Here is a 19702-nt window from a genome sequence, read left to right as displayed (position 1 = left end):
CCTTCTGTCCTCCAGTGTCGTCAGTCCAATTTCCCTCACCTTTCCTCGTACGACATTCCCCTGAGCTCTGGGACTAGCCTTGTTGCAAACCTTTGTACTTTCTCTAACTTCTTGACGTGCTTGACCAGGTGTGGGTTCCAGACTGGTGCTGCATACTCCAGTATGGGCCTGACATACACAGTGTACAGTGTCTTGAACGATTCCTTATTAAGGTATCGGAACGCTATTCTCAGGTTTGCCAGGCGCCCATATGTTGCAGCAGTTATTTGGTTGATGTGTGCCTCCGGTGACGTGCTCGGTGTTATGGTCACCCCAAGGTCTTTCTCCCTGAGTGAGGTCTGTAGTCTTTGTCCACCTAGCCTATACTCTGTCTGCGGTCTTCTTTGCCCCTCCCCAATCTTCATGACTTTGCATTTGGCAGGATTGAATTCGAGAAGCCAGTTTTCTGTGTGTGTGTGTGTGTGTGTGTGTGTGTGTGTGTGTGTGTGTGTGTGTGTGTGTGTGTGTGTGTGTGTGTGTGTGTGTGTGTGTGTGTGTGTGTATTTTGTCTTTAAATAAAATATATATTAAATATAGGGGGTGGTAGGAGAAAATTCTCAAACAGCTTCAGGGAGAACCTTGAGTTTTCCCTGAAGCAAGTTTATTCTTTTCTCTGAGGATGAGGGTCCCCAGGACAGTTCTAGAGGTGGTACCTAATATATATATATATATATATATATATATATATATATATATATATATATATATATATATATATACGTATATATATATATATATATATATATATATATATATATATATATATATATATATATATATATATATATATATATATATATACGTATATATATATATATATATATATATATATATATATATATATATATATATATATATATATATATATATATATATATACGTATATATATATATATATATATATATATATATATATATATATATATATACGTATATGTTTGTACGCGTGTGTGTGTGTACACAAACAGAGCGACTCACCACAGCATAACACTCCCACATAGTGAAGACAATCTCGGTGGCTTTCCTGTAGATGGGTAGGGAGATGACCAGCAGGGGCAGCATGGGGCAGTACAGGGAGAAGAAGCCCATTAAAATCGACCCATACCTACAAGTGAATACTTAATGAGTTTATTATTAAAGACTGGCAGTAATTTTCTTGTTACGATGAAATTGTCAAATGGAGAATAAAAATAAGTCAAGTCACAATGCCATGGCTGGAACAAATCACAAATAATTCGCAATTAGACGACGTTTCTGTCATCAGTTGTAACTTGACATTAATACAGGACAGACCGAAAAGTGGCTACAAGGCTCGTCTCCTAAGTACGTGTTATTTGTGAAATTATAAAAAAAAAAACATTATTTCACGGAATTCAGGAAACTTGGAAAAAAAGTGTGTTTGTGTGTTTACCTTAAAAAAAAAAAGTGGTTGTAGTAAGACTTAGGAAAGAGTCTTTTAACTATTTTTAATGAGACTTGATTTATGTTATATATTATAATAAGTGGGTTAGCTCTTTCTATGAATACAATCATTGTGTACATACCGGGGAAAATAAGCATAATTGCTTCATTAAATGAACAGGAAATTTGTTAATATGGTTTGATTACAATAATTTAAACTACCAATACTAATAATTGTTGAGATGTACTACACATGAGTACCCTCATACATAATTACAAGGTAGCAATTCATCCTTGCCTACTTAAATTTTCCAACTGGCAGAAGGAAGTATCAAATTTTAGTTTATTACGTTCCAAACGTAAATATCCTAATGTTTCTTATAACTTTAAATACTGCCTTTTTTATTTTAAGTTAAACTTGGGTAGGGGGGCAGGTTACACAAGCTATGTAAACATATTTAACCTCAGTGTAGTTATGTATAATGCTTTGAAAATAATAATAAAAAGAATTTTAATTTCATTAAAAAAATCGGCCGCAAATCCCACAACGATGTGGTTCAGCAACAGATTTAGATTTTAACCCCTAAGTGGCTAGTTTATTGTGCACCCCATATCCATCCCGTGGACGGTAGTACAGGAGCATATGGATACACAATAGACCTAGGAACTAGGCCCCGAAAGGGTTTACAGGAGTACGTCTGATGTTATATCTACAGTTCACTTATCTGTTGCAAGCAAATATAAGAAATTTGCAAAAGGAACCATTGAAATCTGCAAGAATGATAGCAGTATCTAGACAGGTGGGCAGCACTAACTTTCCCCATTTCCTCTACAGGAAACTAGTGCTCTTACCACATAACGACGAAGGCAATGCCCTTGAGCCAGTCCTGCCAGCCCACCGCCATCACGTCTACTCCCCTCACATTCAAGGACTTTGGTCTCTCTTGCTTAGATGCGATGCTTCCTGTTGTTACCTCAGTGCCGCCGCCCACCTCTGGTAAACCCACCGTCATCATCAGATAGGTCTTTGTACCTGTTGGAAGGGGATACCCAGGGTTAGTTTTTGTGAGTTCTGGGTAGGTGTATTAGAAGAAACGTTTAAACAAATTCTTAATTATAAGAACAACTTTAATGGGGTATCGAATTTAAATGCAATAAAAGGCTATTGTGCCAACTGATGAGAAGCCTGATGTTGACAACTAGCTCACAATTTCAAGAGAAAACTAAATGACGTTTCAGTCTATCTTGGAACATTGTTACTCACCGCTACTTGATGGTCCAGGAAGGACCGAAACATCATCCAATGTTTCCTCCTAATTGTGGGTTTTTAATTGCTCATTGCACGGTACTGTGATTTATTCAAATGTCACATTAGCTAACTACTCGAGGGAGGTTCCTTGACACCGAGAAGGGCTCATGATCCAAGAAAATTGCCTCCCATTACCCTAGGCGTTGTATGACCCATACTGGTTTAGCACCCCCTCCCATTGAATGTAATAATAATAATAATAAGTTAGATTAACGTTTATTAGCTTATATTTTCGTATGATTACTTGAGAATAAAAAAAGAATGGCTTACGTTTGACAGCACGGGCATATACTGAATCTTCGTCCGTTCATCTCCACACGCGCAGTTAAATTTGAATGACGGGTTGTTATGTGAAAGTCAAATTTTGGGAAGCTAAGATAGACATGCTTTCACCAAACAGGATGAAATCTATCAGCCTGAGCTAACAGTGAGGATATCATCAAGTATTCCACTATTGGTTCAGTAGCTTTGGAAGCTTAATTAAAATGTTTCTTTGCAGCAAAGCTGGAATTTCCTGACAAGTGTGTTGCAGCAGCGTTGGTCGAGCAGGCTGGAGGAAGGTACTAGGATATGCTGCTGGTGAGCCGCCAGGCAAGCCAGCCGCGTCACCTTTAATTTAATATGGAAATGTTATTTTCTCGTCAACCGTTTCGTATGCACATCCCCCCCACTCCTCCCCATTTTTATCCTCGCCACCCTCTCATTACCCCTTTCCCTTTCCACCTTCCTCTGCCCCTTTCACTTTCCACCCTCCTCTGCCCCTTTCCTTTTCCACCTTCTGCCCCTTTCCTTTTCTACCCTCTGCCCTTTCCCTACCACCCTCATTCGCCTCCCTCTGGGACACACTTCCGCCTGTCACTAGCAGAACTTGTTAGTTATCTGAATCATTGCAAGTCGGTCACCCACAGCACCACACCAGCCTCCAGGCACTAAAATCGCCGTAGTTTGTTCATTCAACAGCACCACAACCAGAGTCGCAAGAACTGTTAAGAATCCACAATCTCCTGAGCTCGCTATTGGGAGAAATATGCAAGACTTGTTACTTCATAAAGGTTCTTCAGCTGAAGGAAATCTCGGAATCACTACTATTTCTCAGGCATGCTTCAGTAAAATATATTATATGTGATTATAGTGTGTGTGAGGAGGTGTTTTGGTAGTAGAATTGAGATAAACTGGCCAGATAGGTTTGGGATCTTTATCAAATTAAAATTATTGATACTATTATATTCAAGGGGAAGTGCTAAACCTGTAAGGGTCCAATAGCAATCTATCAACGAGCCATAACCATTGAATATTATTTCATTCATGGAGAGCGCTAAACCCGTAAGAATCATAGCGCCTGGGGGAATAAGGTTCGATCCAAGGAAGGGAAGGTCAGATCCAATTCCTTGGATCAAGAGCCCCTCATCTGCATCAAGACACCTTCCTTGAGGAGACAGCCAATGATTAGAATAAATTACTCGAATACGCTTACTGCATGTAACTTCTTGGCGGCCATGTTTGGAACGAGGCTGTGGTGGTGGCCCGCTTTATTCCCTGTAAAATAAGTGTGATGAGCAGTGTACTCAAATTGTTTTCCCTTCTAAAATGTGCGACTAGGTTGCGAGGAGTATGGCATTTAATACATTGATTTTGTAAGTAAGAATCTGTGGCGGTTTCCGAATATTTTGGTTTTTATATCTTTTGTTTTTGGACTGACATCTGGCGTGAGTTGATTTGTTGTAGCTTCTCTGAAAACATTGTTGGTTTGGTGGTTTTAATGAGAGTTGTTGGTTTGGTGGTTTTAATGGGAGTTATTCAGTTTTACCATATTTATTTATTAAACTGCTTATTCGTGTGTTCATTATTTGCATTGCATAACTATGTGAACTACAAATTTCTTCCCTTTGGGACTTTGGTAGAGTGAAATAACCAGGGTATTTTTTTTAGTAAGAAGTTATTTGTTGGCCAGGACAAATAGCTTTTTTTAATAACCCGCATTAAAGTCCCCAAGACTTCTACCACGGTCACTGCCACCTGTCAATCACCAGCATCATCATCTGTCTGTCACCCGTCATTCGTTACGACCACCACCTGTCTATCATTGGAATCCTCATTATTTGCCGGTTACCAAGGTAATTACTATCTGCTTCAAGCCACCACTGTCACCATCAGCCAGTCATCACCACCACCTGTCAGTATTGTGACTACCACCATTATCTACCAGTCACTAGGATCATTACTACCTGCTTACAGCCACAACTATCACCTGTCAATCACCACTACCATCTGTAGGTCACATACATCAGCACCACCTGGCAGTTACAAACATCAGCACCACCTCTCAATCACCAACACCATCATCTGTCAGTCATAAACGTCAGCACCACCTGTCAATCACCACCATCTGTCAGTCACAAGCATCAGCACCACCTGTCAATCACAGGTACCATCCTGTCCCTGTTCATCTCCGTCTCTGTACATCACCAACTTTTTAACAGAATAGTAGTTTGTAGTTAGTATAGAAAATATATTTCAAGCTTATGCTATAAGCTCTACTGCTTCATTCTCCGATATAAAATAGCGTGTAATAGGATTAACGTTCACGAAAATAGTCTAGGAAGCCATTGGATTCCTCTCCTTGGCACTCGATTCTCTCTGTCTACACCTGATCCCTCCCCGGCCGGCTTGGGAACCGGTTTGATCATTAGAGCAACGTTAAGTGAGCCATGCATCCCGTCTTCACTGGGACATGAACAAAATTTGACCTAAAATGCAATTCGATTTTGCCGTTGGAGAAGTGAAAAGACGAGATATCTCGAGATGCACTCGTGTTGGTCATGAAGACCACGCCAAACTTGGTCATCAAGACCACACCAGACCTGGTCATGAACACACCTGACCTGGTCGTGAAGGCCACGCCAAACCTAGTCATGAAGATCACACCAGACCTGGTCATGAAGACCACGCCAAACCTAGTGATGAAGACAACTTTAGACCTGGTCATGTAGACTGTGCCAGACCTGGTTATAAAGATCACACCAAACTTTGTTATGAAGACTACCACGCCTTATTATTTTCTAATTGCCATTAGACACCTTGTACCCAACACTTGAATACTGCAACAGGTCACGAGTTTTCTTACTCGGTTTCATTTTGTGCAAAATGTGACTCTCACTGGGGTTGAATATTCTAACACATTATTGGTGATGCTTTCTACAACAGTCGATTAACACTAAAGTACCAATTTTATTGCAAGGTGAGCAGAGGCAGATTTTCCTTAGTCTGCTGTTGCAGCCTAAACTAAATTTTTCAACCTTCATCACACCATAAAAACATGTTTTCATTTTTTTTAATTGACTTTTACTGCTCTACAACCTTCTAAGAATTTTTATTCTGTAAAAAAAAAATCCACGACAGGGCTGTCGTAAGATGTGTTATGTGTATTTTTCCTGCTGGCACAGACTAAGCTAAATTCATCGTTATTATTATAATCATGGAGGAGCGCTCAACCAGTAGGGATTATACAGCGCATGTGGGGGTTGGAAGGTATTCAGGCTCAATTCAGGGAACTGGAGCACAGATCCAATTCCATAGATCAAGAGCCCCTCACCAGCATCAAGGAACCTCCCATGAGGGGCTAAATTCATCAGACTTCGTCATTTACGCTAGTGAAGGGCTCTTGACCCCAAAAATTTAAACCACCTCTTTCACTAGATCGTATCTAATTGTCTTCCCCTACGGGTATAGGGTTCCCCTTTAATGTAATAATAAAATTTTCGGACCTCAGCATTCCCTCTTTAAAGTTATTTTACTCGACATACCCTAACCGTAAATAATCAGCTTTCATAGTAATTCCATTAACGGTGAACGTACTATAGTAACCAGAGAAAGGTAAACACACAACAGTACACTGTCGCTATGTAATAAACTGGAAACTTTACTCTTGTACAAGGATGGGCTGCCTCGGGTAACGCTACAGATTGTTTTGGCCAATAAATATATCCACTTCAAAACCCTAAAGGGTAAACCAACCTAGAGAAAGCGTCGAAGTTTAACCTTTGACTAACTTCCCCGGAGGACGACAACACGAACTCTCTTTTGTTTGTTGTTTTTCTGAGCTGTGATACGGAGGTGTAGGTCAGGTTACTTCAGTAACTGGAGACGGCAACGAGGAGTTGGAGGTGCGGAGCCATGAAGGTAATAGTGTGTATCAACATGGGTGTTGTGGCCAGGTGTGTGGCGACGGGTGAGTGACGTGTGTGACAGGTGTTCTCCTGTCATCACCTCTCATTAATGTGATATTTTTGGGACTTTTCTTTTTGAGGGGAGAGGTGTGAATCAGGTATTTAAATTTATTAATACTCTTACACCTGCACTTGTATTTATTTATACTCTCTAGCACGGGGGATGCAAACATATATCTTCAGTGTGGTTATTAGGGTTAATATATTTTTATTGTGCACCCTTATGGTTTAGCGCTTTTTTTATTATAATAATTTATTGTGCACCACATGCCAACCTAGGTATTGGGCCCCACCTCAACAGGAGAAAGGAAAATTTGCAAAATGCTTTCCAACTTTTTACTGTATACAATAAGCAAAAGCATGGCAGCGTGTTGAAAATCCCAGGTGGAGGCAGCAAAGCTGTCTGCAGATCCTGATAATACCTTCTTACAGCGACAGCAAAAAAGAGCATCTCTTTCCACGACGTCAGGTGTTGCTACGTGTAGTGATTCTTATTTCTCTCTCTCTCTCTCGCTCTCTCTTTCTCAGTTAATATTGTATTAGTTTTTTTTTCTTACATCTTCATCACCATGAACTTAAAAATATACTGAAATAGCCATTTACCGGACCATTCTTTTAATTTTTCCGTGTTTTCCCTCATTTGTTTCAAGTTTTTCTCCTGATTCCCAAAAGTTATATAAAATTGACTATATGATATTCCCACAAGTTATATAATATTGATAGCTGTCTTTTGTTTGTCGAGGACTTGCATTTCCTGTGTGCAAACTTTGTGAGGCACCAAAGGCGTTCAAATTCTAGGAACATGTAGTTTACCTACCCATCCAGTCTTTGTCTTGTCTACAAACATGTGAAGAAAAGATGGGTTGTACTTGCAGAACAAGCTTTTTCTTACTTTCTAATTTTTGCTCTACAAAGGGCAAAACGTTGTTCATATCAAAGGGTGTTCTGCAAATTGTGTTGTTCCTTCACCAGTGTCGGCAGTAAGTCATATGGATCCTGCTTCAGGTCTTTTATCACAGAACTTGATTAAATTTGCGACGCATGATTTCTTGCGCGGTGTAATTACCCGGTCCTAGTTACAGAGGCTGCGCTTGTAGTGCCCTATCTTCTTTAATTAATTTGCATGCGTGTGTGATTGTGTATATGTGTAGTTAGCAGACTCTAATTACTTCCCGTGTTTTTAATTTCGATTGAATTAGGTATGTCCCAGGACACAGTGTGTGGTGATTCGTTGTTATTATACGGGTTATGTTTGTTTTTAAATGGATTATGTTTGGTAAAAAAAAATGTCAGGAGTCACTTTCCCGTTTCCTGACGAATAAAACACAACCTCTACAGAATGAAGTGGTTAGGTTGTACCATATCTAATTCGAATGCCTACTTTGAACTCTGCTGCTAGTACCAACAGCCTAGTCTGGGGGCCGGGCAAGCCTGGTGATGACAACAGGAATCGGTTACATCACAAACTTTTCTGGGGCTATCCTAGGTAATTTACACTATGTATGGTAATTGTACTTATGTGTACCTGTGCCTAAACTTACAGTTTGAAATTATGTATAGGGTGAGCCGCTTCCTAGCTGATTCCACTTGTATTCTTTGCAACAACCTTTACACAGTAAAAGAACCTGATGAGTTTTCAGCTTCTACTTCTGTGACTCAAGAAATCGTAATGACACGACTGCAAACAAACCATACCCCCGGCCGGGATTGAACCCGCGGTCATAGAGTTTTGAGTTTTGAGACTCTATGACCGCGGGTTCAATCCCGGCCGGGGGTATGGTCTACTTCTGTGTTTACGTACACATTATACTCTCCAAGACTGTATAGTAATAGGGGATTTTAACTTTATTCAAACTGACTGGACATCTTTGACCGGCAATCTGGAGCCCAGTGACTCCCTGGAAGTTAACTTGTATGGGACAGTAGGTCTGCTGCACTGTTTCTCCATTCTGATATGAGGAGGAAAACAGAGGTAAGGGAAGATGGATAGACAACAGAAGTAAGCGGCGATGGGCGGAAAACAGATGTAAGGGTGAAGGAAGGATAAATGAGAGGAATGAGAAGGGGGGAAATAGAAAGACAGATGAGAGGAAAAGACGAAAGGAGAAGAGTGGAGGAAAATGAACGATGAAAGAAAGCAGAGACAAGCGCGCTGATATGTCATCTAGGAAAGTAATTATTCCAGTCTATACTTGGCATCATCTGATTGCCCTATTCACCGTGGGTGCGCGTGTATACCCCCTCCCACATGTGTTCCTGTCCCTACCCCCCCCATACGTGTATTCCCCATCCTTCAAGCAGCAATGAATAAAACAGAATCCGTCAGATGGTCTCAGACCATCCGTCAGATGGTCTCAGACCATCTGACGGATCATGGTCATGAGATGACCCTGGGCAGTTAGCGCCCTGGTCCTGTTTCCTCCTGTGGTCACAACAGCAGCTACCGCTACTTCTGAGATTACGACAGCAGCGACCGCTGCTCCTCTTGTGGTCACGGCAACAGCTACCGCTATTCCTGTGGTTACGACAGCAGCGAACGCATGTTGACTCGATGGTCTGTTTGGACAACTTGAATCTGAATAAGTGACTTGCATACATTGACTTAAACTTTCGTTCCGCTAGTAAAATATTTACTGTTAGGCAAACAGGTGAACGTAATAAACACTGATCATTCACATAAACGAACCCAGGAGGAAGAAATAAAAGGTAACATTTGAATAGTATATTGCGGTCCACAACTGAGGCTCTGTTCATCAGTGCTAAAAAGAGGTCTATTGTCACCTGATGCTCTATTGGTGTCACCTGGTGTGTCACCTGGGGATGTGCTTGTGTTACCTGGGGATGTACTGGTGCCAATTAAGTGAAATCCTGTGCCAGTCAGCTACGACTTACCCTTACTTTTTCTAGGAAAGTGAGCGACCACTTATATGGTTTTGTGTGTACCTGTCAGTTCGGAGCTTCCCGGTTGTACTGGAAAAACGTGATAAAAGTTGGATATAAACACTTTTATTGAGTTGGATAAAAACAAGTATTATTTTTACACTCTATCTGTGTATTCATCTGTAGACACACACACACACACACTCACACACACACACACACACACACACACACACACACACACACACACACACACACACACACACACACACACACACACACACACACACACATACACACATACACACATACACACACACACAGATGGTTGCATATGTTTGTGTGTATTCCAGTACTTGTCTTTTCACTATTGTCTGCAGTATTCCAATCGTACTTACCTAGTTGCATTTGCAGGGGGTCGAGTCTCTGCTCCTGACGCCGCCATTTAAGATACTTGGCCCGGCATTACTGGAATCTTTGATATTATCGTACATTCTCAAAAAATCGTGTTTTGAATTTACCATCACTTTCTCGTCCAGCTCATTCTACACTTTGTTACAGTGGGCAGTGTGCTAGGTGTTACAGTAGGCAACATGTACTAGTTACAGTAACTGGGATATACTAGGTGTTCTAATAGGATATAATAGCTGTTACAGTAGATAACATGTACAAGGTCTTACAGTAGGTAGGATGTAATAGCTGTTACAGTAGATAACATGTACTAGGTCTTACAGTAGGTAAGATGCGGAACTCTGGAAGGTATAACTCCGGTCTTGCAGGTGTGACTTCTGGCACAAGTAATTACTTCACCTCAAACATGATGGCGTCGTCTTTAAAATCAATAATTCATTTCCATTTGTTCTTGGGGTACATTAGTCCCACATAAGATAATGCATTTCCCGTGAGGTACAGTTGCGGAAAAAAGTTCATCAACTCTCTCCTGGGAAACTCTTACGTAGTAAACAGAGTTGTAAAGACTATTTTCATGCATGAATTAGCACAGCTTGTAACTACGATGGTGACTGGTTGACAGAATTAACTGACACTACTTTCTGTGCATCTATTAAAAAGTAGATATATATATATATATATATATATATATATATATATATATATATATATATATATATATATATATGTGTGTGTGTGTGTGGTGTGTGTGTGTGTGTGTGTGTGTGTATCACGTCGGCCGTTTCCCACCAAGGCAGGGTGATCCAAAAAGAAAGAAAAAACTTTCAACATTCAGCACTTTCACCATCACTCATACATAATCACTGTCTTTGTAGAGGCGCTCAGATACGACAGTTTAGATGTCCCTCCAAACTGCCAATATCCCAAACCCCTCCTTTAAAGTGCAGGCATTGCACTTCACATTTCCAAGACTCAAGTCCGGCTAACCGGTTTCCTTGAATCCCTTCACAAAATATTACCCTGTTCACACTCCAACAGCTTGTCAGGTCCCAAAAACCATTCGTCTCCATTCACTCCTAACACGCTCACGCACACTATATTCAGAGTATTGAACGTTAAACAGTTGAATGTTATTATTTATGTATTGAATAATAGCACAAGAATTAGCTAAAACATGTTTAATTTTACAGCACACCTTGATTAGTGGAGTATTATTTTAAATTATACATTATACAATTATACATTATGTATAGCGAGTTTCACTTAATCACCCAGCTCGTCCAGCAGAATTATGCTTCAGTATATTTGGTCACCTTTTCAAATAATTTTTATGGTTTTATAATATTGGATATAAACCCCAAACGGTGATTATTTCATGTCTGCCTTCATTAATCTACTTTCATATAGATACACAGAAGATGCCGGCAATTAATTTTGTCATGTCAGTCATCACTGTTACAAGCTGTGCTAATTCATCCATGAAAATAATCTTAACTACTCTGAGTTGCCTGATACTATTTCTGCTCAGGTGAGAGTGTCCAGGAACTTTTTTCCGCAACTGTACATATCCTGTACAGATTAGTTGTTTTGCTTTGAATTATTATTATTATTGTTGTTATTATTATTATTATTATATTTACGGAAAAGAGCAAAACCCACAGGAATCACATTGGAACTGGAGGTAACCCATTCTGAGCTGAAGAAGGGTAGGGTACTTCATAATTCCTTGGATGAAGAGTCCACCAGCAGAAAAGACAGCTTTTTAAAACACTAAAATATCAGATTTAGCACTCACCCTTGTTTTGTATGTATATGTAATAGTATACATATATTAAGTCTTATAATAATAAATAATAATACTATAATAAATAATAATAGTAACAATAAATAATAGTAATAATAATATAACAATAATAATAATAAATTATAATATATTTCCAGTCTTTCGTAATAATAATAGTAATATAAATTAATCTGCGTAATTAACTGTTCATGATCTCATTATGTAATGCAAAAGGGAATTAATAATTTTGGAATTTGTAATATATTGTCAAAGCTTTGACTCCTGTTTTTTGTTCAAGAAATTAGACAGGCAAATTTTCTTGTATTACTAAAAGCCTTATTTAAAAGGTGGGGAAAGGGGAAGGGGTGTTGCCTTGATGCTTGTGATGGGCTCTTGATCCAAGAAATAGAGATACCCTCCCCTTAGATCAATGCTGGTTATCCCCGGGGAGCTGTATGACCCCTATGGGTTTATCGCTTCCTCTTGAATATAATATTAGAGCAAAATTTATATATGAAATCTAGCCTCTCGTAAATATACTACAATTATCATTATTTCATTATTATTATTATTATTATTATTATTATTATTATTATTATTATTATTTGCTGCAAGACTCAAAGCGTGAATCATCTGTACGAAAACAGTAATATATACACTGTGAGGTGTATATCTCTGTGTATACATTGTGAGGTGTATATCTCTGTGTATACACTGTGAGGTGTATATCTCTGTGTATACATTGTGAGGTGTATATCTCTGTGTATACATTGTGAGGTGTATATCTCTGTGTATACATTGTGAGGTGTATATCTCTGTGTATACATTGTGAGGTGTATATCTCTGTGTATACACTGTGAGGTGTATATCTCTGTGTATACACTGTGAGGTGTATATCTCTGTGTATACATTGTGAGGTGTATATCTCTGTGTATACACTGTGAGGTGTATATCTCTGTGTATACACTGTGAGGTGTATATCTCTGTGTATACACTGTGAGGTGTATATCTCTGTGTATACACTGTGAGGTGTATATCTCTGTGTATACATTGTGAGGTGTATATCTCTGTGTATACATTGTGAGGTGTATATCTCTGTGTATACACTGTGAGGTGTATATCTCTGTGTATACACTGTGAGGTGTATATCTCTGTGTATACATTGTGAGGTGTATATCTCTGTGTATACATTGTGAGGTGTATATCTCTGTGTATACACTGTGAGGTGTATATCTGTGTATACACTGTGAGGTGTATATCTCTGTGTATACATTGTGAGGTGTATATCTCTGTGTATACATTGTGAGGTGTATATCTCTGTGTATACACTGTGAGGTGTATATCTCTGTGTATACATTGTGAGGTGTATATCTCTGTGTATACACTGTGAGGTGTATATCTCTGTGTATACACTGTGAGGTGTATATCTGTGTATACACTGTTAGGTGTATATCTCTGTGTATACATTGTGAGGTGTATATCTCTGTGTATACACTGTGAGGTGTATATCTCTGTGTATACACTGTGAGGTGTATATCTCTGTGTATACACTGTTAGGTGTATATCTCTGTGTATACACTGTGAGGTGTATATCTCTGTGTATACACTGTGAGGTGTATATCTCTGTGTATACATTGTGAGGTGTATATCTCTGTGTATACACTGTGAGGTGTATATCTGTGTATACACTGTGAGGTGTATATCTCTGTGTATACATTGTGAGGTGTATATCTCTGTGTATACACTGTGAGGTGTATATCTCTGTGTATACATTGTGAGGTGTATATCTCTGTGTATACACTGTGAGGTGTATATCTCTGTGTATACATTGTGAGGTGTATATCTCTGTGTATACACTGTGAGGTGTATATCTCTGTGTATACACTGTTAGGTGTATATCTCTGTGTATACACTGTGAGGTGTATATCTCTGTGTATACACTGTGAGGTGTATATCTCTGTGTATACACTGTGAGGTGTATATCTCTGTGTATACACTGTGAGGTGTATATCTCTGTGTATACATTGTGAGGTGTATATCTCTGTGTATACATTGTGAGGTGTATATCTCTGTGTATACACTGTTAGGTGTATATCTCTGTGTATACACTGTGAGGTGTATATCTGTATACACACTGTGAGGTGTATATTTCTGTGTATACACTGAAGTGTATATCTGTGTATACACTGTAAAGTGTATATCTGTGTATACACTGTAAGGTGTATATCTCTGTGTATACACTGTGAGGTGTATATCTGTGTATACACTGTAAGGTGTATATCTTTGTGTATACACTGAGGTGTATATCTGTGTATACGCTGTGAGGTGTATATCTCTGTATACACCGTGAGGTGTATATCTCTGTGCATACACTGTGAGGTGTACATCTATGTGTATACACTGTGAGGTGTATATCTGTGTATACATTGTGAGGTGTATATCTCTGTGTAAACACTGAGGTGTATATCTGTGTATACACTGTAAAGTGTGTATCCCTGTGTATACACTGTAAGGTGTATATCTCTATATACACTGTGAGGTGTATATCTCTGTGTATACACTGTGAGGTGTATATCTCTGTGTATACACTGTAAGGTGTATATCTGTGTATACACTGTGAGGTGTATATCTGTGTATACACTGAGGTGTATATCTCTGTGTATACACTGTGAGGTGTATATCTCTGTGTATACACTGTGAGGTGTATATCTCTGTATACACCGTGAGGTGTATATCTCTGTGTATACACTGTGAGATGTATATCTGTGTATACGCCGTGAGGTGTATATCTCTGTGTATACACTGTGAGGTTTATATCTCTGTGTATACACTGAGGTGCATATCTCTGTATACACCGTGAGGTGTATATCTTTGTGTATACACCGTGAAGTGTATATCTCAGTGTGTATACACCGTGAAGTGTATATCTCAGTGTGTATACACCGTGAAGTGTATATCTCAGTGTGTATACACCGTGAAGTGTATATCTCAGTGTGTATACACCGTGAAGTGTATATCTCAGTGTGTATACACCGTGAAGTGTATATATCTCAGTGTGTATACACCGTGGAATGTATATCTCAGTGTATACACCGCGAAGTGTATATCTCAGTGTGTATACACCGTGAAGTGTATATCTCTGTGTATACACCGTGAAGTGTATATCTCATAGTGTGTATACACCGTGAGGTGTATATCTCAGTGTGTATATACCGTGAGGTGTATATGACACGAAATCTCAGTGTGTATACACCGCGAGGTGTATCTCAGTGTGTATATACCGTACGATGCATGTCTTATTGTCTACACCGAAGGATGCATCTCTTTTTCAGTGTGTGTGTATATGCACTTGAGAGTTTGCTTAATATTTCAGTGATTAAAGTGTTCCTTGACTAATGTTGTACAGTGGAAATGCAGTCTTAATGACTCTCGTGTAATAAATAAGCTTTAAATCTGACCATCAGAGGGCAGAATGGTTTCGTTTCTGGGTAATGAACAAAGGGGCGGGGGAGTAGTTTGTGCTCGAGTGTTGTTGTGGTGAAGGTTTATCTCAGTTTAAGGGAATATATCTGCCAGATACTGATCGTAACTGTATCAACGTTAACTAAATCAGCGTTGTGATCAGCTTGGGCTATACAACGCCACAGCTTCAGGAACTTCAAAAACAAAGTTAGTGGATATGTTAATGTTAATAGTAGGTTATGCAAAATGTAAACAGAGGTCATTCTTAGTTGCAATGTTTATATAGATGTGCTTATTTCATTGTGTATATATATAGAGGTTTCAATCTCATTGTATAAACAAAAGTGTATATACGCAGATATGTCAAATTGTATATCCAGATATATGATATATAAACGTGTATGTCTTAGTGTGTATACAGAGGTTTATATAAATCTATATACACAATTTACCTTAATTTCTAATTTTAGGGTCAGTACTCGAAATAGTTAATGTTAGCCTATAGGTGAATTGCAGGTTTAATGACTTGCATGCAGTCGATAGGCTTTAAACCTAACACCTTAACTTGAGCATTTAGTTGAGATGTAGGAAGTATAGACTGCATATATATATATATATATATATATATATATATATATATATATATATATATATATATATATATATGTATATATATATATATCCTTGATATCGGTGAGGGAGTTCTTGATCGAAGGAACTGGTTTTTACCTTCGCTTCCTTTGATCGAATCTGATTGCCCCGGGCGAAATCTGATCCGTACAGGTTTAGCGCTCCCCTTATTAAAAAAGTTAGTGAGAGAGGCACAGAGAAAGATGGAAAAGAGCAGAAAGAAGAACTGAGAGGAAGAGTAAAAACAAGGAGAGGGAGGGAGAAAAGGATGGAAAGGCAGAAAGGATAGAGAGCAAAAGAGGGAGGCAGAGAAATACCTGTCGAGGGAGAGATGAAGGTAGAGAGGAAGGGATATGGGAAGAGTGAGAGGGAGAGATGGAGGGAGGAAAGAGAATAGGGCTTTCCGAACATTTGTCTTGTGGCAATATCATTGAACATCTTCAAAGTACATCGTCACCGAGATTATAAAGTCACTTAAAAATAACTCAGGGAATCTGTCTCATGTCCCACCATTATTGTACAAGCGAGCGGCCCATGTCCTCTCGCATGCTATCTCATTACTTTTTAACAAGTCACTAGAAACTAGCACCTTCCCGAAACTACTCAAGACGGCAAGGGTTACACCAATACTTAAAGGTGGTGACCCTACAGATTTAAACAACTATAGGCCAATATCAAACTTACCATTGCTATCCAAAATCTTTGAGAAACTCGTGCACAGGAGACTATATTCATTTATAACGGCACAAAACATACTCAACCCCTGTCAATTTGGATTCAGGAAAAATAAAAGCACTAACGATGCAATCATAAAAATGCTAGATCTGCTTTACACAGCATTGGAAATAAGGAATATCCACTAGGAATTTTTATTGACCTAAGAAAAGCTTTTGACACAGTAGACCACGGCATCCTACTCCACAAACTTGACCATTATGGTATAAGAGGCCATGCGCTTGCATATTTCAAATCTTACCTTACTAATAGGTATCAGTATGTCACCATTAAAGACACAGCATCAACAACACGGCTACTTGATACTGGAGTTCCGCAGGGAAGTGTCCTTGGTCCCCTGCTCTTCCTCATGTACATCAATGATCTTCCAAACGTATCTCAACACCTGAACCCCATTCTCTTTGCTGACGACACGACTTATGTCATCTCTCACCCCAATCTTGCCACCCTCAACACCATTGTTAATGAGGAGCTGATCAAAATATCGACTTGGATGACAGCCAATGAACTTACGCTTAACACTGACAAAACCTACTACATTATGTTTGGTAGCAGAGCAGGAGATGCGCAAATTAACATTAAGATCGACAACACTCTAATTGCCAGGCATAATGAGGGCAAATTCCTAGGCCTATACCTCGACAACAACCTGAATTTCAGCACCCATATCCAACACATAACCAAAAAAGTATCCAAAACGGTTGGGATCCTCTCCAAGATACGATACTACGTGCCGCAAACTGCCCTTCTCAAACTATACCATTCACTTATATATCCATACCTCACCTATGCTATCTGTGCTTGGGGTTCAACTGCAGCAACACACCTAAAGCCAATAATAACCCAACAAAAAGCCGCAGTAAGAATAATCACTAAATCCCATCCCTGGCAACACCCCCCCCCCCCCCACTCTTCATAGATCTAAACTTACTCCCTGTTCAGAACATCCACACCTACTACTGTGCAATCTACATCTACAGGACCTTAAATTCCAATATTAACCTTGGCCTAAAACGCTTTCTTGATAGTTGTGACAGGACCCACAGGCACAACACCACACACAAACATCTCTATGACATTCCCCGTGTCCGACTAAACCTTTACAAAAATTCAATGTATGTCAAAGGCCCTAAAATCTGGAACACCCTACCTGAAAACTCTAGAACTGCAGACACATTCATCACCTTCAAAACTACCATCAGAAAACATCTTATCTCCCTGATACACCCTGTCAACTAATTACACGAATACCACCTGGTGGTTCACACTTACACTCACTCACCCATTTAACCATAAACAGAAATATCAATCTCAATCTCAAAATAATGAATCTTAACTAGTCATAAGTTGGCCTGTGATACTCCAATACTGAAACTATGTATAGTGCCAAAACAAAAGCATTCACATTGCTAAATTCACAAACTAGTATTCAGTCACTTAGCCATAATACCAACTTACCTCATAATTTTGTAATATTTTAAACTTAAGATTTAATCTAAGTCTGCCCGAAATTCCTAGCCATGCTAGGTGTTCTAGTGGTACACTCTGTAATTATTATTTTACTACATGTAAACCACACAATAACCAAATTCTGTAAACTCAGCATTGTAATCCTTCTAGAGAATAAACTTTGAATTTGAAAAAAAAAAAATGAATCACAGGAGCGCTAAGAGTAGGGCAGTTTTTGGATTTGTGAAAATGTGCATGGATTTGTAACATTACATTATTTGTATAACTCTGAACAGATATTACATTGATATTGCACCAGTTTATATAAATTGGAGCAGTAACTGGTATAATTGTCTTGACCCACTGAGGGCAACTTTGTTTGCTGTTATTGGTTGCATAGAGGTAGCGTGAGGTTATCCTAGGTAATTTACACATATGTTACTAGTTATCACAATTGTACTAAGGTGTACCTGTATCTAAATAAACTTCCTTATTGTGTCAGGAGGTGGCGCTTGATTTGGAGGATAAGGAGTCCAAGACACTCCTGGAGGTCAGGGAGTGACGACTCCCTCACCCGCCATAATGAGATTAACAAGCCATATTGAGTATGTACGTACGTAAAAGCACGAACGTACACGCAGTCTGGCATTACCCGCCCATCTGGCTGTTAATTCCACACCATGAGTTTGAATCCCGATCAATCCAATGAATTGTTACCTTCGTTAATTACGAATTTTCGGCACATTGGCAAGTTGCATAGGGACAAGAACCAGAATTGATGACTGGCTGCTGGCCGGATCGAAGTTTCTCATTAAAAAACTCGTTAGCGGCCATCACCAACCTGCCCAGGAGTCTAGGTGGGGGAAACCTAATGGCCCTCCGTGGTGCAATGGCTATGATGATGGGCTGGTAAGCCTAGACCGTGGGGATGGTAGGATAAGAAAATTATCTTCACTGAGGATGAGGGGTCCCCATGTGTGTGTGTGTGTGTATATATATATATATATATATATATATATATATATATATATATATATATATATAAACACTGATCTCTGGCTGAAGGAGACTCGAACCTACGAACCTTAGGACAAGGTACGCAGTGCTTTACCAATCTACCCACACTGGACAATACCTTGGCGTGTAGCTTGCGCTACACGTTTGATCCAAGGCAGCCAGCTTTCAGGGAGAATGCTTACAGCTTTTCATCTCATCCCGTGCATGCATCAGCCTTACTAGAGATTTGAACAATGCAAGGAATTCGCGAGAGCAGGCGAAATATACACAAACACTGATCTCTGGCTGAAGGAGACTCGAACCTTAGGACAAGGTACACAGTGCTTTACCAATCTACCCACACTGGACAATACCTTGGCG

At 39.3% G+C, this 19702-nt stretch overlaps 1 protein-coding gene and 1 long non-coding RNA gene across 6 annotated transcripts in view; one reads left to right on the top strand and one right to left on the bottom strand.

Annotated features, from left to right (window-relative positions):
* Nucleotides 1-19702, bottom strand: part of LOC128702387 (lysocardiolipin acyltransferase 1-like) — a 39071-nt gene that overhangs the window by 12201 nt on the left and 7168 nt on the right. For 3 of the 5 annotated variants that reach the window (XM_053796630.2, XM_070102119.1, XM_070102122.1), the window contains exons 2-3: nt 2293-2473; nt 1018-1144 (exon numbers count right to left, since the gene is read on the bottom strand). In XM_053796630.2, the coding sequence (XP_053652605.1) occupies nt 1018-1144; nt 2293-2456 (291 nt within the window). In that variant the 5' untranslated portion in view covers nt 2457-2473. Of the gene's footprint in view, nt 1-1017; nt 1145-2292; nt 2474-6763; nt 6897-19702 lie in introns of those variants that run through there. The other 2 variants (XM_070102120.1, XM_070102121.1) reach the window with 2 other exon arrangements.
* LOC128702389 (uncharacterized) overlaps nt 3914-19702 on the top strand; it is a 53781-nt gene continuing 37992 nt past the window's right edge. The window contains exon 1 of the long non-coding RNA XR_008409097.2: nt 3914-4383. This is a non-coding gene — a long non-coding RNA (uncharacterized lncRNA). The remainder of the gene's footprint in view (nt 4384-19702) is intronic.

The sequence above is a fragment of the Cherax quadricarinatus genome, chromosome 80, assembly GCF_038502225.1.
Source record: "Cherax quadricarinatus isolate ZL_2023a chromosome 80, ASM3850222v1, whole genome shotgun sequence".
Taxonomy (NCBI): domain Eukaryota; kingdom Metazoa; phylum Arthropoda; class Malacostraca; order Decapoda; family Parastacidae; genus Cherax; species Cherax quadricarinatus.
The sequence above is the reverse complement of the archived record's forward strand: the minus strand, read 5'-3'. Positions and strand labels throughout refer to the sequence as shown.